Consider the following 17,717-nt stretch of genomic DNA (forward strand, 5'->3'; position numbering starts at 1 on the left):
AACCAAATGCATTCTCCTTGAGAGTCAGGCAAGTATATACCCATATTTGGATAATTCTTGTGGAGTACCTTTTTGTACTCAGTGCCGACGTTAAGTTATTGCAGGTGATCTGCAGCCAGAGGCTGTCTTTGGGTACTTCTACCCCACGGACGGAGATGCGGGTGAGAAGTGATGGCTATGGCTATAAGAAGGGCGCTATCGGCATATGTGTTAACCTTCTTATTTTGTATTGTATCGTATGATAGAACTTTTTGCTACAAAACTCTATGAACTTGTTATGTATGCGAACTTGAACCCTTTTATGTAATGTGATGGACAATGTATAGATTGCTTATGTGTGATGGTGTTATAAATGTTGTGCACGTGAGGTGTGTATAAATCCTGGGCATGGCTCATGACACATCTCAAGGATAATCAGAGTTATTCTTATTTAGTTGATGAGTTGATCAATGGTCGATAACTCGATTAAATGGGTGTAATTTGGAGGTTTCTCAAAGCGGACTTCAACATGAGTGTGTGAAATGGGGACGAAGTTGGAAGTCCTAAGGTCATGGGCTCGAACAGGGGACTGCCTCTCTCCATCTATCTTCTTTTACTTGTCGCATAGAGTAGCAGCCCGATGATCAAAAGCCAGGCAATCTAATTCCCACAATTAAAGCTCATTTACAATTCAACCAAAAGGGAACACGTCAAAGGCAAGTTGAATTTTTGAATTTGAATCCAAAATTCAACTTGCCTATGACATATACCCTTTTTTGTTGAGTTGTAAAGTCAGCTCACGGCCGTCGTCAGGCTTACTACTTCATGCAGCAAGGGAAAAAAGCCCTAAAGAGAAATAAGGGACACCAAAAATCCATTTTCTTGTTCTTGTTGTGCGCTATGAAGACCTTCTGCTTCTCCCTTTGGCCTTTGCTCATCTTTCTGGATGGCAGCGCTATCTTTGCTTGGTCCTTTGGTTGCGATTCTTGCTCTATTTTTTGGATTGTGATCTGTTCTTGGTCTTCCTTCTTTCTCTTCCTAGTTTCTTCTTTGTTTATTTCCTTCAAGATTTGTTTGTTGCTCTCGCTTCTTTATCTCCCTATCTCATCCCTCTTCAGGAACTGCATTGTGATCAGGAGATATTTTTACAAGCGATGCTACCCAATTGGAGGAGGGAATGGGCGACATTGGGATAACTGCCAAAGTCCCTATTGGGCGCGTGTGTTGCAACCCAATATGGCTGGTGAACTAGAGCGTGCCCCTGTATGTCAAAACAAGAAGGGTGGGACCAAAGGGTTGGTTGTGGGTGGTAGGCAGCTGAGAAGTTGTTGCAGGTGGAGGATGGCGATGCATTATGATGGTGGTAGAGGACCATGGGTGGGGTTGGCAACCAAAGTGGATAGGAAGGTGTGTGTACTGGAGGCGATGGTTGGAGGTGGGTGGTGATGTGAACTCGTAAGGTTGATTCCCGATCTTTCGATGAGAGGGTGTGGGATAACTCGATTGGTGGATGGAGATGATGTTTACGACCCGACTACAGCCTTCCAAGGACGCTGCGCTATAGCAACCGATACACCAACTCCAATGGCTGCTTTGATCCTGTGGAGCGCGCCACCCCGGCCACTAGGGCACTCATTCTGCAGCCAATCGAAGAACTAGCAAGAACAAGTAGAACAAGTACAAGTACTGAATTACTAGATGTAAATGAAGGTTTCAAACTCAATCTCCAATATGGTGGGGTTTCGAAGATAAGAAGACGGGAAGCTGATCCAGCACGCGCGCTTACAAGCAAGTAGCGAGAGCTAAACTTTATCTAAAGAAAACCCAATTATTCCTGGTGGCGGCTAAGGAGTATAAGAACATGGAAGGATCACCACAAGGGTGTTGGGGTCATGCTCGAACCCTAGGACGTGTCCCTAAGGCAACGCAACACCTTGGACAGAAAAACGTGTCGGTAGTAATTTGATAAATGCGGCCACATCAAAACAGATATGTACATGAGTCTGGATCCATATGAAAATAGACTTGATAAGAATTCCATCAAATACTTGAATGCCCCAATCCGAATCCGTATGCGATAGTCGTGACCATCAAAAGTTGATGCTGTTCTGCAATCTGAATCCAGCCTGTGCGAATCCATTTCCCTTTCGGTCTTCTCCTTGGTTCCTAAGCAAAACAAGAGTGCACGTGTCTCCATGATCTAAATACGATGGATATTGTTAGATATATGGGCTTGGCCCATATAAATGATAATTCTGAATAAATTTCAAAGGCCCATTAGCGTAAAGAGGGGGTACACCATCTATTAGTCCCATATTGCTAAAAGATGAGGGTGTTGGGGCTTTTCCTCGCTATATATATGGACCACCTCCCTCATGGAAAAGACGCAATATAGACTACTATACGAGAAGGCCCCCAGGTTAGGGTATCCCTAAGGTGGTCTGTACTAGTTAGATTTTTGCCTCTTCTCGCTGTTGTGCCGCCACCGTAATCTACTCCATCCCGAGTGTCGGTGTGCACCGACGAACGGGAGAGCAGGTCTCCGGAACCTCTCGCTCTTGTGATCCTGCACCGGGAGAGGGCGAATAAGGTTTTTGGGAAGCGTTCAGCGCGACTGCTCAAGGTCTTCACCACGGCTCGTCTTCCGTCCAAGTCCGGCGTTGCGGCGGCTCGTCGTCTTCAGCGTCGTCTACTGCGCTCCATCCGCAACACCGTGGTCGTTCCATCGGCACCGCTTCCCATCACGGCTGCACCCGCAAAGTACGTACGCCGTGATCTGATCTGTTACTTCAGCATGTTTTATGAGAACATGATGTTGTGCTTGTTGTTGCCTAGTATGTTAGATATTTGCATGCTAGGTTTTATTCTTGCTATAAGAAATATAGTTTGGAATTTAATCATACAATTGCCTAATTTTCCAACAATCCAAAAACCTTATTATAAGCAATCTATTAATTCTGGTATGGCTGGTTTTGCTGAGTCACTGAGGCTAGAAAAATTTACCAGTGTGAACTTTAAAGGATGGAAATCAAAGGTTCGCCTATGGTTTAATGCCATGAACATCTGGGACACGAGGCTTGGCAAACCTGAAGGCGAACTTACTACTGAAGCGTAGAAAAAGTTCAATGATGCCAATAACCTTTTCATGGGATGTATCATTAGCAACATATCTGACCGTCTGGTCGATGTCTACATAGACATGACAGATGCAAAGGTGTTGTGGGATGCTCTGGTTGCAAGGTATGATGCAGCAGATGCAGGCAGTGAACTATACCTCATGAAGAGTTTCCATGACTACAGGATGGTGAACAACTGATCTGTGGTGGAACAGGCTCATGAGGTGCAGTGCATTGTGAAGGATCTTGAGCTCCTCAAGTGTCAATTACCCGACAAGTTTGTGGCTGGTTGCATAATCGCAAAGCTGCCTTCTTCATGGAGGAACTTCGCCACTTCTCTGAAACATAGGAGACAGAAGACATCAGTTGAAAATCTGATAGCGTCTCTTGATGTTGAGGAGAAAGCTCGGAAGAATGATACTGTTGAGATAGGAGACCAAGGTCAGTCTAGTGCCAACATGGTCCAGAAATTCCCACGTGGCAAGAACAAAGGGAAGAACAAAGTCGTCAAGACTACTACCTTCAAGAAGAACAAAAATAAGACTGAGATGAGTTGCTTTACTTGTGGTGAGCTTGGACACTTCTCTAAGGATTGTCCAGAGCGTGCAGACCGTAAGGGCAGAAAGGCAAATGGGTCCAAGGATGTCAACATGGTGACCATAGGCAACACTGGAGACGGGTACGGTAATTTACCTACTGTTCTTTCAGTTTTTCATTCCACTAGTTGGTGGCTTGATATGGGTGCCAATGTTCATGTGTGTGCTGACATCTCCATGTTTTCTTCTTACCAGATCGCCCGAGGTTTCCTCCGTGCTGATGGGGAATGGGTCACATGCTGTTGTTCATGGTGTTGGTACGGTAGATCTGAAGTTTACTTCGGGAAAGATCGTGCGGCTAAGGAATGTGCAACATGTCCCTACTATCAACAACAATTTAGTGAGCGGGTCGATCCTATGCAAGGACGGGTTTAAGGTAGTGCTAGAGTCCAATAAATTAGTCATGTTTAAACATGGATAATTCATTGGTAAAGGCTATGAGTGCGGAGGCTTGTTCCGCTGTGAACCATATTTGTGGCAACGTTAGTGATGGTGCAAGTACTTGGCATTCACATTTGTGTCATATAAATTTTGGTTTAATGTCTCGGCTATCCAGCATGTGTTTAATTCCGAACTTCACCATTGCCAAAGGTTCCAAGTGCCAGAGTTATGTGCAATCAAAACAACCTCGGAAGCCTCACAAGGCGGCTGAGGAGAGACACTCGGCATCTCTAGAACTCATACATTTTGATTAGTGCGAGATGAACGGTGTGTTGACAAAAGGTGGAAAGAGATATTTCATGACTTTCATTGATGATGCGACTAGATTTTGCTACGTTTATTTGTTGCAAACTAAGGATGAAGCATTAGACTACTTTAAAATTTATAAGGCTGAGGTTGAGAACCAACTTGAAAGAAAGATCAAGCGTCTAAGGTCTGATCGTGGTGGTGAGTATTTTCCAAAAGTTTTTGATGAATTCTGTGAGGAACATGACATTATTCATGAGAGGACGCCTCCCTATTCGCCCGAGTCCAACGGGGTTGCTGAGAGGAAAAACTGCACACTGACTGACTTGGTTAATTCCATGTTAGATACCGCTGGTTTATCTAAGGCATGGTGGGGGGAGGCTCTATTGACTTCATGTCATGTCTTGAATAGAGTTCCGAACAAGAACAAAGATCAAACTCCATATGAGATGTGGATCGGGAGAAAACCATCACTTTCTTATTTGCGTACTTGGGGGTGTTTGGCAAAAGTCAATATATCTATTCCGAAGAAGCGCAAGTTAGGACCCAAGACAGTGGATTGTGTCTTTCTAGGATATGCTCAGAGGAGCATTGCTTATAGATTTTTAGTAGTTAAATCTGAGGTCCATGATATGCATGTTGATACTATTATGGAATCTCATGATGCAATATTTTTTGAGAATATCTTTCCTCTTAAATATATGAATAGCAACTCTAGACTTTCTGCTGAAATAACTCCTGCACCTGTTGAGTCTTCTGAACAACCAAATGAGTTTGAGCATGAGGACGTCCTAGAGAAGGATGACAGTGAAGCTCCTAGAAGGAGCAAGAGACAAAGAGTTGCAAAATCCTTTGGTGATGATTTCACTGTGTACCTTGTGGATGATACTCCCATGTCCATTGCTGAGGCATATGCATTTCTAGATGCAGACGATTGGAAAGAAGCTGTCCAAAGTGAGATGGATTCGATTCTTTCTAATGGAACATGGAAGCTTACTGAACGACCCTACGGTTGCAAACCAATGGGATGTAAATGGGTGTTCAAGAAGAAGCTTAGGCCTGATGGTACTATTGACAAGTACAAGGCTAGGCTTGTGGCCAAAGGTTACACACAAAAGGAAGGTGAAGACTTCTTTGATACATATTCACCTGTTGCTAGACTGACCTCTATTCGAGCACTACTCTCTCTGGCTGCCTCGTATAGTCTTATCATCCACCAGATGGATGTAAAGACAGCTTTCCTAAATGGAGAGTTGGAAGAGGAGATCTATATGGATCAGCCTGAGGGGTTTGCGGTGAAGGGTCAATAAAGCAAGGTGTGTAAGTTGTTGAAGTCGTTGTATGGCCTGAAACAAGCACCTAAACAATGGCATGATAAGTTTGACAGAACTTTAACTTCTGCGGGCTTTGTCGTTAATGAGGCTAATAGATGCGTGTACTATCGCCATGGTGGGGGTGAAGGAGTTATATTGTGCTTGTATGTGGATGACATACTGATCTTTGGCACAAACATTGATGTGATCAATGAGGTCAAGTCTTTTCTATCACTGAATTTTGATATGAAAGATCTGGGAGAAGCTGATGTTATTCTGAACATCAAGCTGATTAAGGATGAGAATGACATTACTCTTTCACAGTCTCATTATGTTGAGAAGGTCTTGAACCGTTTTGGTTACATAGATAGTAAGTCTTCTCCAACACCTTATGATCCCAGCATGATACTCAAAAAGAACAAGAAAACGGCAAAAGACCAACTGAGATACTCTCAGATAATCGGTTCACTCATGTACTTAGCTAGCGCAACGAGACCCGATATATCCTTTGCTGTGAGCAAATTGAGCAGGTTCATGTCAAACCTGGGCATTGATCATTGGCATGCACTTGAAAGGGTTATGCGCTACTTGGTGGGTACAATGAGCTATGGGATTCACTATTCTGGGCACCCTGCTGCACTTGAGGGATATAGTGATTCGAACTGGTTATCAGATGCTGATGAACTGTATGCCACGAGTGGGTATGTGTTTACCCTTGGAGGTGGTGCGATATCATGGAGGTCTTGTAAACAAACCATTTTGACGAAGTCAACCATGGAAGCAGAGCTTACTGCTTTGGAAACAGCCACTGTTGAGGCAGAGTGGCTGCGTGAACTCTTGATGGACTTGCCTGTTGTTGATAAACCAGTGCCGGCAATCCTTATCAACTGTGACAATCAAACAGTGATAGTCAAAGTGAACAGTACTAAGGATAATGCGAAGTCATCAAGACATATCAAGAGACAACTGAAGTCTATCAAGAAATTGAGAAACTCCGGAGTAATAAGTGTGACTTATATTCAAACAGATAGAAACCTGGCAGATCCCTTTACAAAAGGGCTATCATGGAATGTGATAGAAGGTGCATCAAGGGAGATGGGTATGAGATCCGTTTGAGTTGTCGTAGTAGTAACTCAACCTATGTGCTCGGAGATCCTGTGAATTAGGATTTGGGAAGAACAAGCTATCGGTTGACTGAGGAGAGTAATTTTTTAAACCCTCTCTATGTGAAGATGCAATACTCTCAAATGCTGAGGCAGGTATGCTGCAAGGCATGTGTGCTGTAAGGAAGGATTGCAATATGCCTTAATGTGTTTCTGTTGGCTTGGTTAAGCGAAGATACTGTCTTACAGAGCATTCTTGAAAGAACACACCTATATGAGCTCGACTGTAAAACGTCGCAGTTTATGAGATTTGGGTGATCTCTAGTAAGCTCATGAAGAGATCAGGGAGTATGACGTATATGCTCCACCCGCGGGGTACGCTACTGGCAGCCAGGTACTAGTTCTGACTTTGAGTGAAACTTGTCTGCACAAAACTTGCAATTCAAGGCTTAGTCCATTGTTCAAGTTGTGGATGAATGTAGCTTGAAGCTCTAGGCGAGACTTCAACTTAACAGTCCTTGCTGAAATACTGGTATATCAAACAGTAGTGAGAAATGTGCAAAACACCTAAATGGGTATTTGAGATCTAGTGGGGGATTCTTAGATATATGGGCTTGGCCCATATAAATGATAATTCTGAATAAATCTCAAAGGCCTATAGCGTAAAGAGGGGGTACACCATCTATTAGTCCCATATTGCTAATAGATGAGGGTGTTGGGGTTTTTCCTCCCTATATATATGGACCACCTCCCTCATGGAAAAGACGCAATATAGACTACTATACGAGAAGGCCCCCAGGTTAGGGTATCCCTAAGGTGGTCTGTACTAGTTAAGTTTTTGCCTCTTCTCGCTGTTGCGCCGCAACCGTAATCTACTCCATCCCAAGAGTCGGCGTGCACCGACGAACGGGAGAGCAGGTCTCCGGAACCTCTCGCTCTTGTGATCCTACACCGGGAGAGGGTGAATAAGGTTTTTGGGAAGCGTTCAGCGTGACTGCTCAAGGTCTTCACCACGGCTCATCTTCCGTCCAAGTCCGGCGTTGCGACGGCTTGTCGTCTTTAGCGTCGTTTACTGCGCTCCATCCGCAACACTGTGGTCGTTCCGTCGGCACCGCTTCCATCACGGCTGCACCCGCAAAGTATGTACGCCGTGATCTGATCTGTTACTTCAGCATGTTTTATGAGAACATGATGTTGTACTTGCTGTTGCCTAGTATGTTAGAGATTTGCATGCTAGGTTTTATTCTTGCTATAAGAAATATAGTTCGGAATTTAATCATACAATTGCCTAATTTTCCAACAGATATGAACTCAAGAGTGTACTCACCTGATGGTTGAGTTGATGAGCACGAGCACAAGTTATGGGATCAGAAATTGGTACTTATGTCGGCGTGGATGTATCGTTGGTGTTGATGTCATCATCAGGTGGCATGGCTAGTGCTGGCGGCGAGGGTTGGGTGGGCAGTCCATAGCAGTAGAGGATGTAGTCGCTGGGGCAATAGATGAGAGTGAAAGAAGACAGGAAAGAAGAAGAGATGGGAGGAAGAAAAGAAGAAAGAAAGTTGACAAGGAGTCGTCCTGCATAACGGTTCTATGCCAATATGTTGCCTAATTCAATCGACCAAAAACGAGTGCTTACCAAGCACCGAACAGTTAGCCAGAATCATCAACAAGGAGTTAGGATTACCAGCTCCGTTCGGTCTTTTTCTTGTTTGGAGTGTTTTGTTTGGTTCTTCCATGGTTCTAATATCTGGAGGGTTTTGGGTACTGATGCTGAGGGCCTATTTTCAAAACGTAACATATGCCTAGCAATTCTAATTCTATATAGAAATTCAAAATGCAGGAAAGTTTCCAATAGAGCATTAGAGACACCCAACTAGTCTCACATTAGTTTTCCTCCATTCTTGATTTATGCACCCCGTAGGAATTCCATACGGTTTAAAGCCTTTGTTCCAAATGGACTTATAGAAAATTTTCTGAAAGGATTCGAATAATCTTCCAGAATTTCTAAGGTTATCCTCTTATTCCAATGAGCTCCTTAATAAGTTAGAAGAGCCATAAAAATTAAGAACAATAGAGAGGCTCGGATAATTAGGAAGTACTAAAAAATTGCAGAGGCTCGGTCGTTTACCATATATATTTGGCACAATGAATATTCCATTTTGTCTAAAAGAATACAAATCTTTAATCATAAATGACAAATTGACAGTAGTAAGAAATTAGGATGCTGGAGAATTTATTTAGACTATGTGCCTTCTCTCTATCTCTATTTTTTTTTCAAAATGTAATGCAAAAACAAATGTACATACATTCACCCCCTCCGAACCCGAACATGCAAGATGCATACCATATCCTTATGAATGCACTCCCCACAAAGGACACTAGCCACAAGAAAACATATTGATAGAATTAAATCATAAAGATTACAAGAACAAATCAGCGGGTTTCTTTACTGCACCATAAAGAATACTGTTACGTACGTATGATACAACCTCAAACCCATACGGCCATACTATATACTGTTGACCCACTAAGTACAACATACCACGGATTTATTATAAATCAACTCAATTTCCGTCTTGTATATGTTTGGCTCATACAGCACATATAGTATTGCTGGGCAGCTGGATCACAGGAATAACTGCATTATGTGTAGTTCTGGATTATTCTGGACAGGGATGAGTATGTCCCCACACAAGCGCAGCAAACCCCGACAACGATGATGAACGAGCAAGCTGCTATCTGTAATCAAAGTGATCCGATCAGTAGGGTGCATGATTCTCTGAACCCATTTCAGTGCAATCATATTCGGATATTCCAACGACCCTGTCTTCTTCTCAACCTTTATGCATGCTTATTATACAGTGTATGTCACTGATGTGTACTCAATGTTTCTGTGTTACATAATCGTGAAAGAATAGAACATTGGAAGTACTTCTGCATACCTGATGCCACCCCACTTTTGTCTTAAGGATTGCCAGAAAACACGCGCAAGGCAAAATATAGGTCTACAATGAAAAAATACATATAATTTATCCTCAGCATTTCGGTAACGAATTTAAGGACATCTCAGGTGAACATGAAAATCTTACCACAAGCATGGCGAATAAGGAACCCACCAAGGCCATCACAAGTCCTGACAAAGGTGAAACACAGAAGTTGAGGATGGTGTCAACGCTGGATCTTGCTACTTAAATATTATGCACTTACCAAAGAAGGGCACAGATAGAGCAATCAAGAGGGTTGACACCACCAACGCTGATCTAAGCATGATTATGTTCGAGTACTTCTGCTGATTTGTTGGCAGCAACTCTTCCAAACTCATAGCCAGTGGGATTATGGTTAATGCATATGTGATTATACGTTAAGGACATGCAGGCAAACCATAATGAAATAGTATGAAAACATATTAAAGCATGTATGGTATCCTTACAAAAAGAATCAGCTTGTATTTTAGAGCATAAAAAATGAACCAAAATTTGTTTTCATTAAAATACACTTCCTCTGTTCCATTTTGAGACTAACTAAACCTCTTTCAAGGAAATAGTTTGCAGACAAAGGATATTTGGTTATTGGATTTGCCACCTGCAATAAACATGGGGAAGTGATTAATTAATTATTATAGAAGGACTGGTAGTAAAAAAAACTTTTCAAATTAGATGAAATAAATTTAAGACCGGTTTGAAAATTCTTTATCGTGGTATATAACTGTATGTTGCACAGAACAGAAACTTGTGGTATACTTCGAAATTAACAGATAGACCATTAGCATCATTAACTGTACAAGTAATGAGGCTCAATGTTTAGGCAGGAAACGATTACCGTTGTCCAAACAGCAACCTTTGAAACCACTGAATTGTCTGGTAAGTTGAGCGTGAACTGAGACTCTGTGGCTTCTCCAAACATTTTGTATCCCATCACTGCAGCACCGGAGTACAAAACAGTAGACAACCCAATGCTGACAAGAAACGTAAAACAAATCTTAGTGCTGCATTTTGCAAGTTTTTACATTGTGGAATTTGGATTAACATGGGTCATCCCAGTTAAGATAATTCATAATTACCAAGTAAAAAGAATCGAAGGGAACTGATTGCGATTCTTCAAAGACAAATAGATGTTTGGGAACACCCCATGCCCTGAGTAGCAGTAACCATACAATCCAAGTGCAATAGGAATTCCTGGGAGGTTCAGTACAGTCCCTTTGTTCTCAAAACCGACGTCATCAACAACCCCAACCCAGAGCAGGCAGATGACCACAAGGATTGATGCAATGACACCTCCAGCTACAGACATAACAATGTTGCGAGCATCAATATAATGGCTAGTACATGCATAGGTTACAGTATCTATTGCGGCCAAACAGAATGAGAAGCAGGCAAAAGAAGACCTGAAATATAGCTCAGACAGCTCAGGTCACGTAGCCAGGTGGTTGGCATTACTATGATGGTAGTCAAGATTGCAAAAAGTACGTGAGAGTTCAGTGTCAAGCTCCCAAGGGTCAGGTGAGCAGTGGGGAACAATTTTGACAAATTGTCGCTCTCCAATATCAAATACTCGATGCAACAGGCCTGCAGAACAGATTAGGAGCAATACTAATTGATACCATTACATCTTTCGAAAGCAAGAAATAAAATGTTTTCATATAGGATATGCAAGTTATGGTTGAAGCATGTTAATTTACTGTACAACTTTGATTGTCTAATTCTTATTAAAATATATTTCGTTAGTAATAGAAAACTTACATACAATTCCACATACAGGATTATCTGCAACAGTGAAGCCAGAAACAAGGAACAAAATAAGTCAGCACAAAATCATTCCTCCATTGCACATCATACTAAAATGTGCGTAAAATCAAAGCACAGTAGAATGTGTTATGATACTCTGAAGAAGATTTTACCGAGATAACTAGGCGACCAGTCCTGCCAAAGGCGGCATGGCCAATATCGGGGTATGTTTCAAGGCCCTCTTTGCTATCCAGGCAATGACGCAGTAGGACGCCAGTGTACCATGCAAGCAGAGCAAATAAAGCTAGTATCACAAGTCCAATCCAGCCCCCTTGTTTAATGGCATAAGGTGTTGACAGGATTCCCACACCACATAGAACATTTATTCCTGCATAAAAGACATGTTACATACTCAGTGTAGAAACAAGAGAATTTTCTCACTAAGAATTCTAAGGCTTATCTAAGTTGCAAAATTTATTACAGCCATTCTGGTTAGATAAACTTTATCACAGAAATTTCAAACTATACATCCAAATAAATTTCTGCTGCATATAGCATTACTGATCCAACTTTAACTGGCTTTTGGTTACATGTTACGTACTCATGTTACTGCAACTTTCTTTTGCCTTTTGGTCTCGAGGGAGTTTTAGAGTGTGATGACGTATAGACTACGCCCAATGTAATAAATAGCGTTGGTAGTGCCTTTAAGGGGAGTGGAACTTATTGTGCTCATGTCAGTTAGCATAAAATTTTGATCTCTAATCATGTCGGTTAGCTTGCTCTGTGATTTGTGCTTGTAAGATGGCAACCCCAGCAGATATGTTTTGCTTTCAACAAAGCTGGGCCAAAAGCCTTTGATCTAAAAAAACTGTAACAAATTACATGTAGTAAAACTTCAAGGCAACTCCTTGGGTTAAAAGGCTAAAAACCATGATGATATACTGAATCTTAGACTTATGCCCAAACCATTCCATAAGCTATCAATCTTATTTTACTGTTATTGCTACAAAATAAAACCTTTTAAAATTTTGTTCTCTTTGTTGGTGGCTCTTGTTTCAGCCCTAAAAGGTTTTGTTGTTGTTGTCAATGTTGTACAGTTTGTCCTCAAGGATAAGTACAGTACACATCCATTTATGTGTGACAACAGCCAGACTATTGTGCTGACTCATCAACCATGTGATGTCCCTACCCATGTGGGGAGGAAGAAGAAAAATCGAACCAGTGGACCTGTGGTGCGGCGAATCAACAAAGAGAGAATAGAGCTAGCAAACAAAACAAAATCGACCATTGAATGCACATGAAGCTTTGTGCTAAAAACATAGTAACCATTTAACTAAATAGAGCTGATGCTAATGGTTGTGTGCATCTCAGATGCAGAAGGTGAGAGACATCTATCTATTATTTAAGGAGGAGATCGTAAAAATGGGTCATAGTATCATGCTTCAGTTCAATAGTTCAAATGAATGGCACTGACATATAAAGTGACGCAACTACGAAAACATGAAACTAGAATAGTGTGATGTCAGTCTAGAGCCTTCAAGAAGGCATTGTAATCTGGTTATGTATAAACTACATATTAGAAGTCATCAAAACGCAATACTACAGAGAATATGAATGTCTAGACGCAGATCAGTACATTGAACTTGGACATTCAGTCTGTGGGGAATGCGTCTAGGTTCAGAAGAGTTGGTATTCAGCAATGGCATATCACGAGAATATTCCGAAATATCAATGATTGAGGGTCCTATTTGTCATGCCAAGTTCACAAACCATCAAAATTACCTCAGGACATTGACACATTCATGCATTCTATAGTTAGATCTCTCGATCAATTTACTTGTATCAATCATTTGAGCCAAACATTCACTCTCGCACTCCTTATCACGTTGAGGATCTCAAAAATAGTAGAGCAGTTGTAGGTCCTTACCATTCATCACTCCCTGGGTGTAAGAGCAGTTTCGATAAGGAGACACCTCATGACCAGCTACCAATGGCTTCTGATCCTCAGGGATTTGTTGCAAAGATGGTTTTCTTGAGGGCGTAATGTACTGGGAACTCTTTCGGGTATCTTCGTGTTGCTGCTGCTCATCACTTGTCGTGGGGCTCAGAAGTGGCTTGACAAAGTTAGAGATTATTTCAGGGGTTTTGCTTCGAAAAGAATCGGTTACGGCGAGGAAAGAGTTGGACAATCTGCTCAGAGATGGAGTCCCCAAGAAACTCAGATTGGGTGACTGCACGTTACTAAGAATGTCAATTGATTGCCTGTCAAAGGAGAGCGAGAAAGAAGAAATGTTATTGAAGTTATTTAAACAGATTAATGAAATAATACAAACTATTCAGATCATTTGCTGTGGTCTTTTATAAAAGCCCCACATGAAAGAAAGCAAATAGAATAATCAAATACCATACCTAATAAAAAGTGATAGAACAAGTTATTACATTATGCTGAACAGATAATTTTCTAGAAAAAAAACATTAAGCTCAACAGATTCATTAAGGCGGTATCATTTTTAAAGCAAATGTCCGGGCAACTCCATGTTAATTAATTGAACAGGAAATCTTTTCAGAACTATATTTCAGAAAGAGGACACAGGACAGAAGGACAAGATAAGAGGACATTACGACTGTGATAGCTGTCATCGGTCCATGGACCCAAGCTAGTTGTTTACCAGCCACAGATTATCTGGTTGTCTACATTATTGTTTACCTATCGATCTAGACAGCAAAGATATTACTTCTGCTTTTAAAATAGTGAGTAGTGACACACCTCTCTTTGGAGACTGTTAGACCCAAGCAAGAAAAGTTAAGTAGAAGGAATTTCATGACTCATGAGGAAGGATGGTTCGATATTAAACAGTGATACTGTGAATCGGGAAAGATGAATCAAACTTGTGCACCTCTAGCTAATTAACAGTATGGTTGGCACACATGAGCTGTTCATCCAGACAGAGATGTAAATCTAGGATATGAAGACGCAATGCAAGTTGATTGCGGAGCAAGGATGATAGGCGTGTGCCTACTTGACAGACAATGCCGGTCCAGTAGTCCACCCAGCAATGAATTGAAGCACATCGCAATCAAAGCGACACACACCGGATCGCGGCATCCAGTCGCCGCAGCCATGTGGAGAGGTTGCACTCATAAGTCTCTTGCTCTTGCACGGATGTGAATCATCAGTAGTACTACTCTATCACGGGACACATGTTTGTACGGTCGACTAGTGCCACCATGTATGGATTTGCAGCAATCTGATAACTATATGGTACGAGTGCAGCTACTCGATCTGAACTGAACCTGCGTGTGCAGAAGAAGATGCAGCAGCACTACACTGCCGGTCGGAACTTGCAATTAAGCACGGATGAGATGATAAGTAGTACGGTACCAGCATAGTAGATCAGTAGATGGGTAACTGCAGATTCTCTAAAAATCATTGGAAGGAGAGGAGAGAAGAATCGGCGTGACCTGTAACTCTGCGGCCATTGCTGGGCGTAGGGGGAGGAGGAGCAGGGGCCGCGGCGTGGGGTGGCGCATGACGAGGACGACGACGAGGAGTCGGAGTCCGAACCAGCGCCCTTCTCCTCCTCGTCATGGACGACGCGTCTTCGCCCGCTGGTGGCCACGGCGGCTCCGGAGTGGGTGTCCTCGTCGTCGGAGCTCTCGATGATGAGGCTGCGTTCCGACACCGGACTCCTCATCTCCCGCTCGCTCTGTTTCTCTTCGCGCCTCGGCTCCTGAGAAACCGCTTCCGTTAATTTGCGCCTGCTTCTTCTGCGTGCCCCCTCCTGGTCCTGGCTACTCCAAATAAGTACTATCCCAATCCTCTGTATGCTGGACAAACACACGAAAAAAACCGTTCTTATATGTTGCGTGAATATCTGTATCGTTCGATTACAATAGTATTTGAGTTGTAAGCAGGTCTATTCATAAATATGAGAGGCCATAACGATATACGACATGCTCGTAAAAGACAAGTGGCCTGACATAGTGGCCTGATGTCAGGATACTAAAGCGGTAGGTGTTGTGGTTAGGGAAGAGCGCCTATAATCATACTTCAGGAACGTAGGTTTCAGTCAAACCTCGTTAACAAATATGCGATCTTACATCTTCATCTTGGTAGATCCAATTGTCACTTCCGCTCACTAGTAGAGAATTGGCTTTCGATACGTCCTCTTTTATCTCGGTTTAAAATTGGCTCGGGACAAAATGTTCACCAACCGGGACTAAAGCTTGGTCACTGGTGCGGGACTCACCAACCGGGACCTTTTATCCCGGTTGTAAAGGCTAGTGGAAAAAAAAGACCCTGAGAGGCCTTTTATCCCGGTTTGAAACACCAACCGGGATAAATGACCCCTTTTATCCCGGTTGGTATTACAAACCGGGATAAAAGGGGGGTCTTTTATCCCGATTGGTGTTTCAAATCCGGATAAAAGGGTCCCTAACGAGGTCACTAAAAGAGGACTAAATCCCTCGAACCCTTTTATCCCGGTTTGTAATACCAACCGGGATAAAAGGGGGTCTTTTATCCCGGTTGGTGTTTCCAACCGGGATAAAAGCGTCCCCACGAGTTAATACAAAAGGATAGTATCCCTATATGGTCAGATGTGGTGTGTAGGTGGGATGGCAAGGAAGCTACGCGCGAGGCTTAAGGTTGTGGGTTCGAATCCCACGCAACGCGCACGCGCATATTTCGCGTGAAAAATCACGTGACTTGTGACTTGTTAGGAGATTTGCACCCTACCAACCGGGACTAAACCGGGACTAAAGACCAATTCTCTACTAGTGGCTAATGCAAATTAGCAGGCAGCGTGTAGCCGCAAGAGCTATTTTTCTAATAATTGGTATGAAGAGCTAGGGTTAGATTATATCTAGAAATTATGCAGAAGATCACCTGGAGTCGCGAGGATTATGTATCTTATACAGTTGTGCAATGTGCGGTTGGTACGATGCGGATACGGCGCAAAGATAGAGTATGGTTGTGATCAAGATGTAACCGCGGTGGATCGACGTAAGCGACGATGGCAGCTAGAATTAAGCTGGACGTTGTCGTTGAGAGGGATGCGAAGGTTGTTGCAAGGTGTCTCGGCAAAGAGTTGCCAGGCACGTGGATGAGCGTATGTCAATAGTAGGCGAGTCACTCTTGGAGGACACGCGGGGCAACAAGGTGCAGGGGGTGGACGGGACTCGGCTGTATCACTGACATGTAAGGTCCAAATTCACTCGTGAGTGACAACCGCATAGGATCCTTGTAGTACGTAGGGGCATGGCGGATGCTGGTCGTGGCTCGTGAGGGAGCTGGACACTAATAATGTCCCGCTGGACATGGAATTAAAGTTCGACTCAGGTACTGGCCGAGAGATTTGGGTGTGGGCACTGGATGCCAGTTTCTCCCTTTGTCCATTTATCTCTCTTGTTTCTTTGTGCAACCCTTCGTCTATGGTCCTCATCTGACCTGCAATATTTCTCTAGCTCCGCGAATAGGACTTCCATTGTTTTCGGTGGCTTTCTTGATAGTTTCGAGGTAGTTAGCCCGAGGTTGAGCTCCAAAATGCAGGCTGAAATAGCAACACTGTCCGCGACATGCGGCGTCTGTGCTTTGAGCTGAACAAATCTTTTGACGTAACTTGCCAGAGGTTCCTTGTCGGCATCTGTGCTTTGAGATGAACAAATCTTTTGACGTAACTTGCCAGAGGTTCCTTGTCTTTCTGCTTTGCAGCTGTAAAGGTCTCCCACATCAGTCATGGCTTGGTGGAAACCTTGAAAGTTTTGGGCTAGCTTTGCTTTCAAATCAGCCTAGCTATGCACTGACTATGGTGGAAGCAAGGAATACCAGTTCAATGCGGCTCCTTCACATGCAATAATGAATGACTTCGCTAGCACGATGTCGTCCCCCCCAGCCGAGGCAACTGCAGCTTCATAGCTCATGAGAAACTGGCGAGGGTCAAACTGACCGTTGAATTTGGGCAACGCTACTGCCTTATAAGTGGGTGGCCATGTAGTTGCCTGTAGTGCGACGGACAATGGTGAGGTCTTGTCTATTGTTGCATAGAAGCTCGAAGTTGGTGGCGTGTCCTGCGAGCTGAAGTTATGGTTTGTGAATATCACGCGAGTGGCGTTGGTGTTGCAGGTTTGTGCAAGCTGTGGTATTGGTTGTTGCAGTGTGCCTTGTAGGTATTCTAGCTCTTTTAGTTCTCTTTGC

At 43.1% G+C, this 17,717-nt stretch overlaps 1 protein-coding gene across 1 annotated transcript; it reads right to left on the minus strand.

The window, feature by feature from the left end:
* Positions 1–9,184: 9,184 nt before the first annotated feature.
* Positions 9,185–15,358, minus strand: LOC101773922 (amino acid transporter AVT1C). Its single transcript, XM_004965408.3, has 12 exons — positions 14,984–15,358; positions 13,449–13,783; positions 11,695–11,909; positions 11,537–11,560; positions 11,182–11,362; positions 10,858–11,077; positions 10,617–10,752; positions 10,360–10,379; positions 10,005–10,147; positions 9,887–9,930; positions 9,740–9,802; positions 9,185–9,536 (listed from the first exon to the last, which is right to left on the minus strand). The coding sequence occupies exons 1-12, from the start codon at positions 15,214–15,216 to the stop codon at positions 9,441–9,443; spliced, it is 1,710 nt and encodes a 569-aa protein (XP_004965465.1). The 5' UTR covers positions 15,217–15,358; the 3' UTR covers positions 9,185–9,440.
* Between the last annotated feature and the right edge of the window lie 2,359 nt (positions 15,359–17,717).

The sequence above is a fragment of the Setaria italica genome, chromosome IV, assembly GCF_000263155.2.
Source record: "Setaria italica strain Yugu1 chromosome IV, Setaria_italica_v2.0, whole genome shotgun sequence".
Lineage (NCBI taxonomy): Eukaryota > Viridiplantae > Streptophyta > Magnoliopsida > Poales > Poaceae > Setaria > Setaria italica.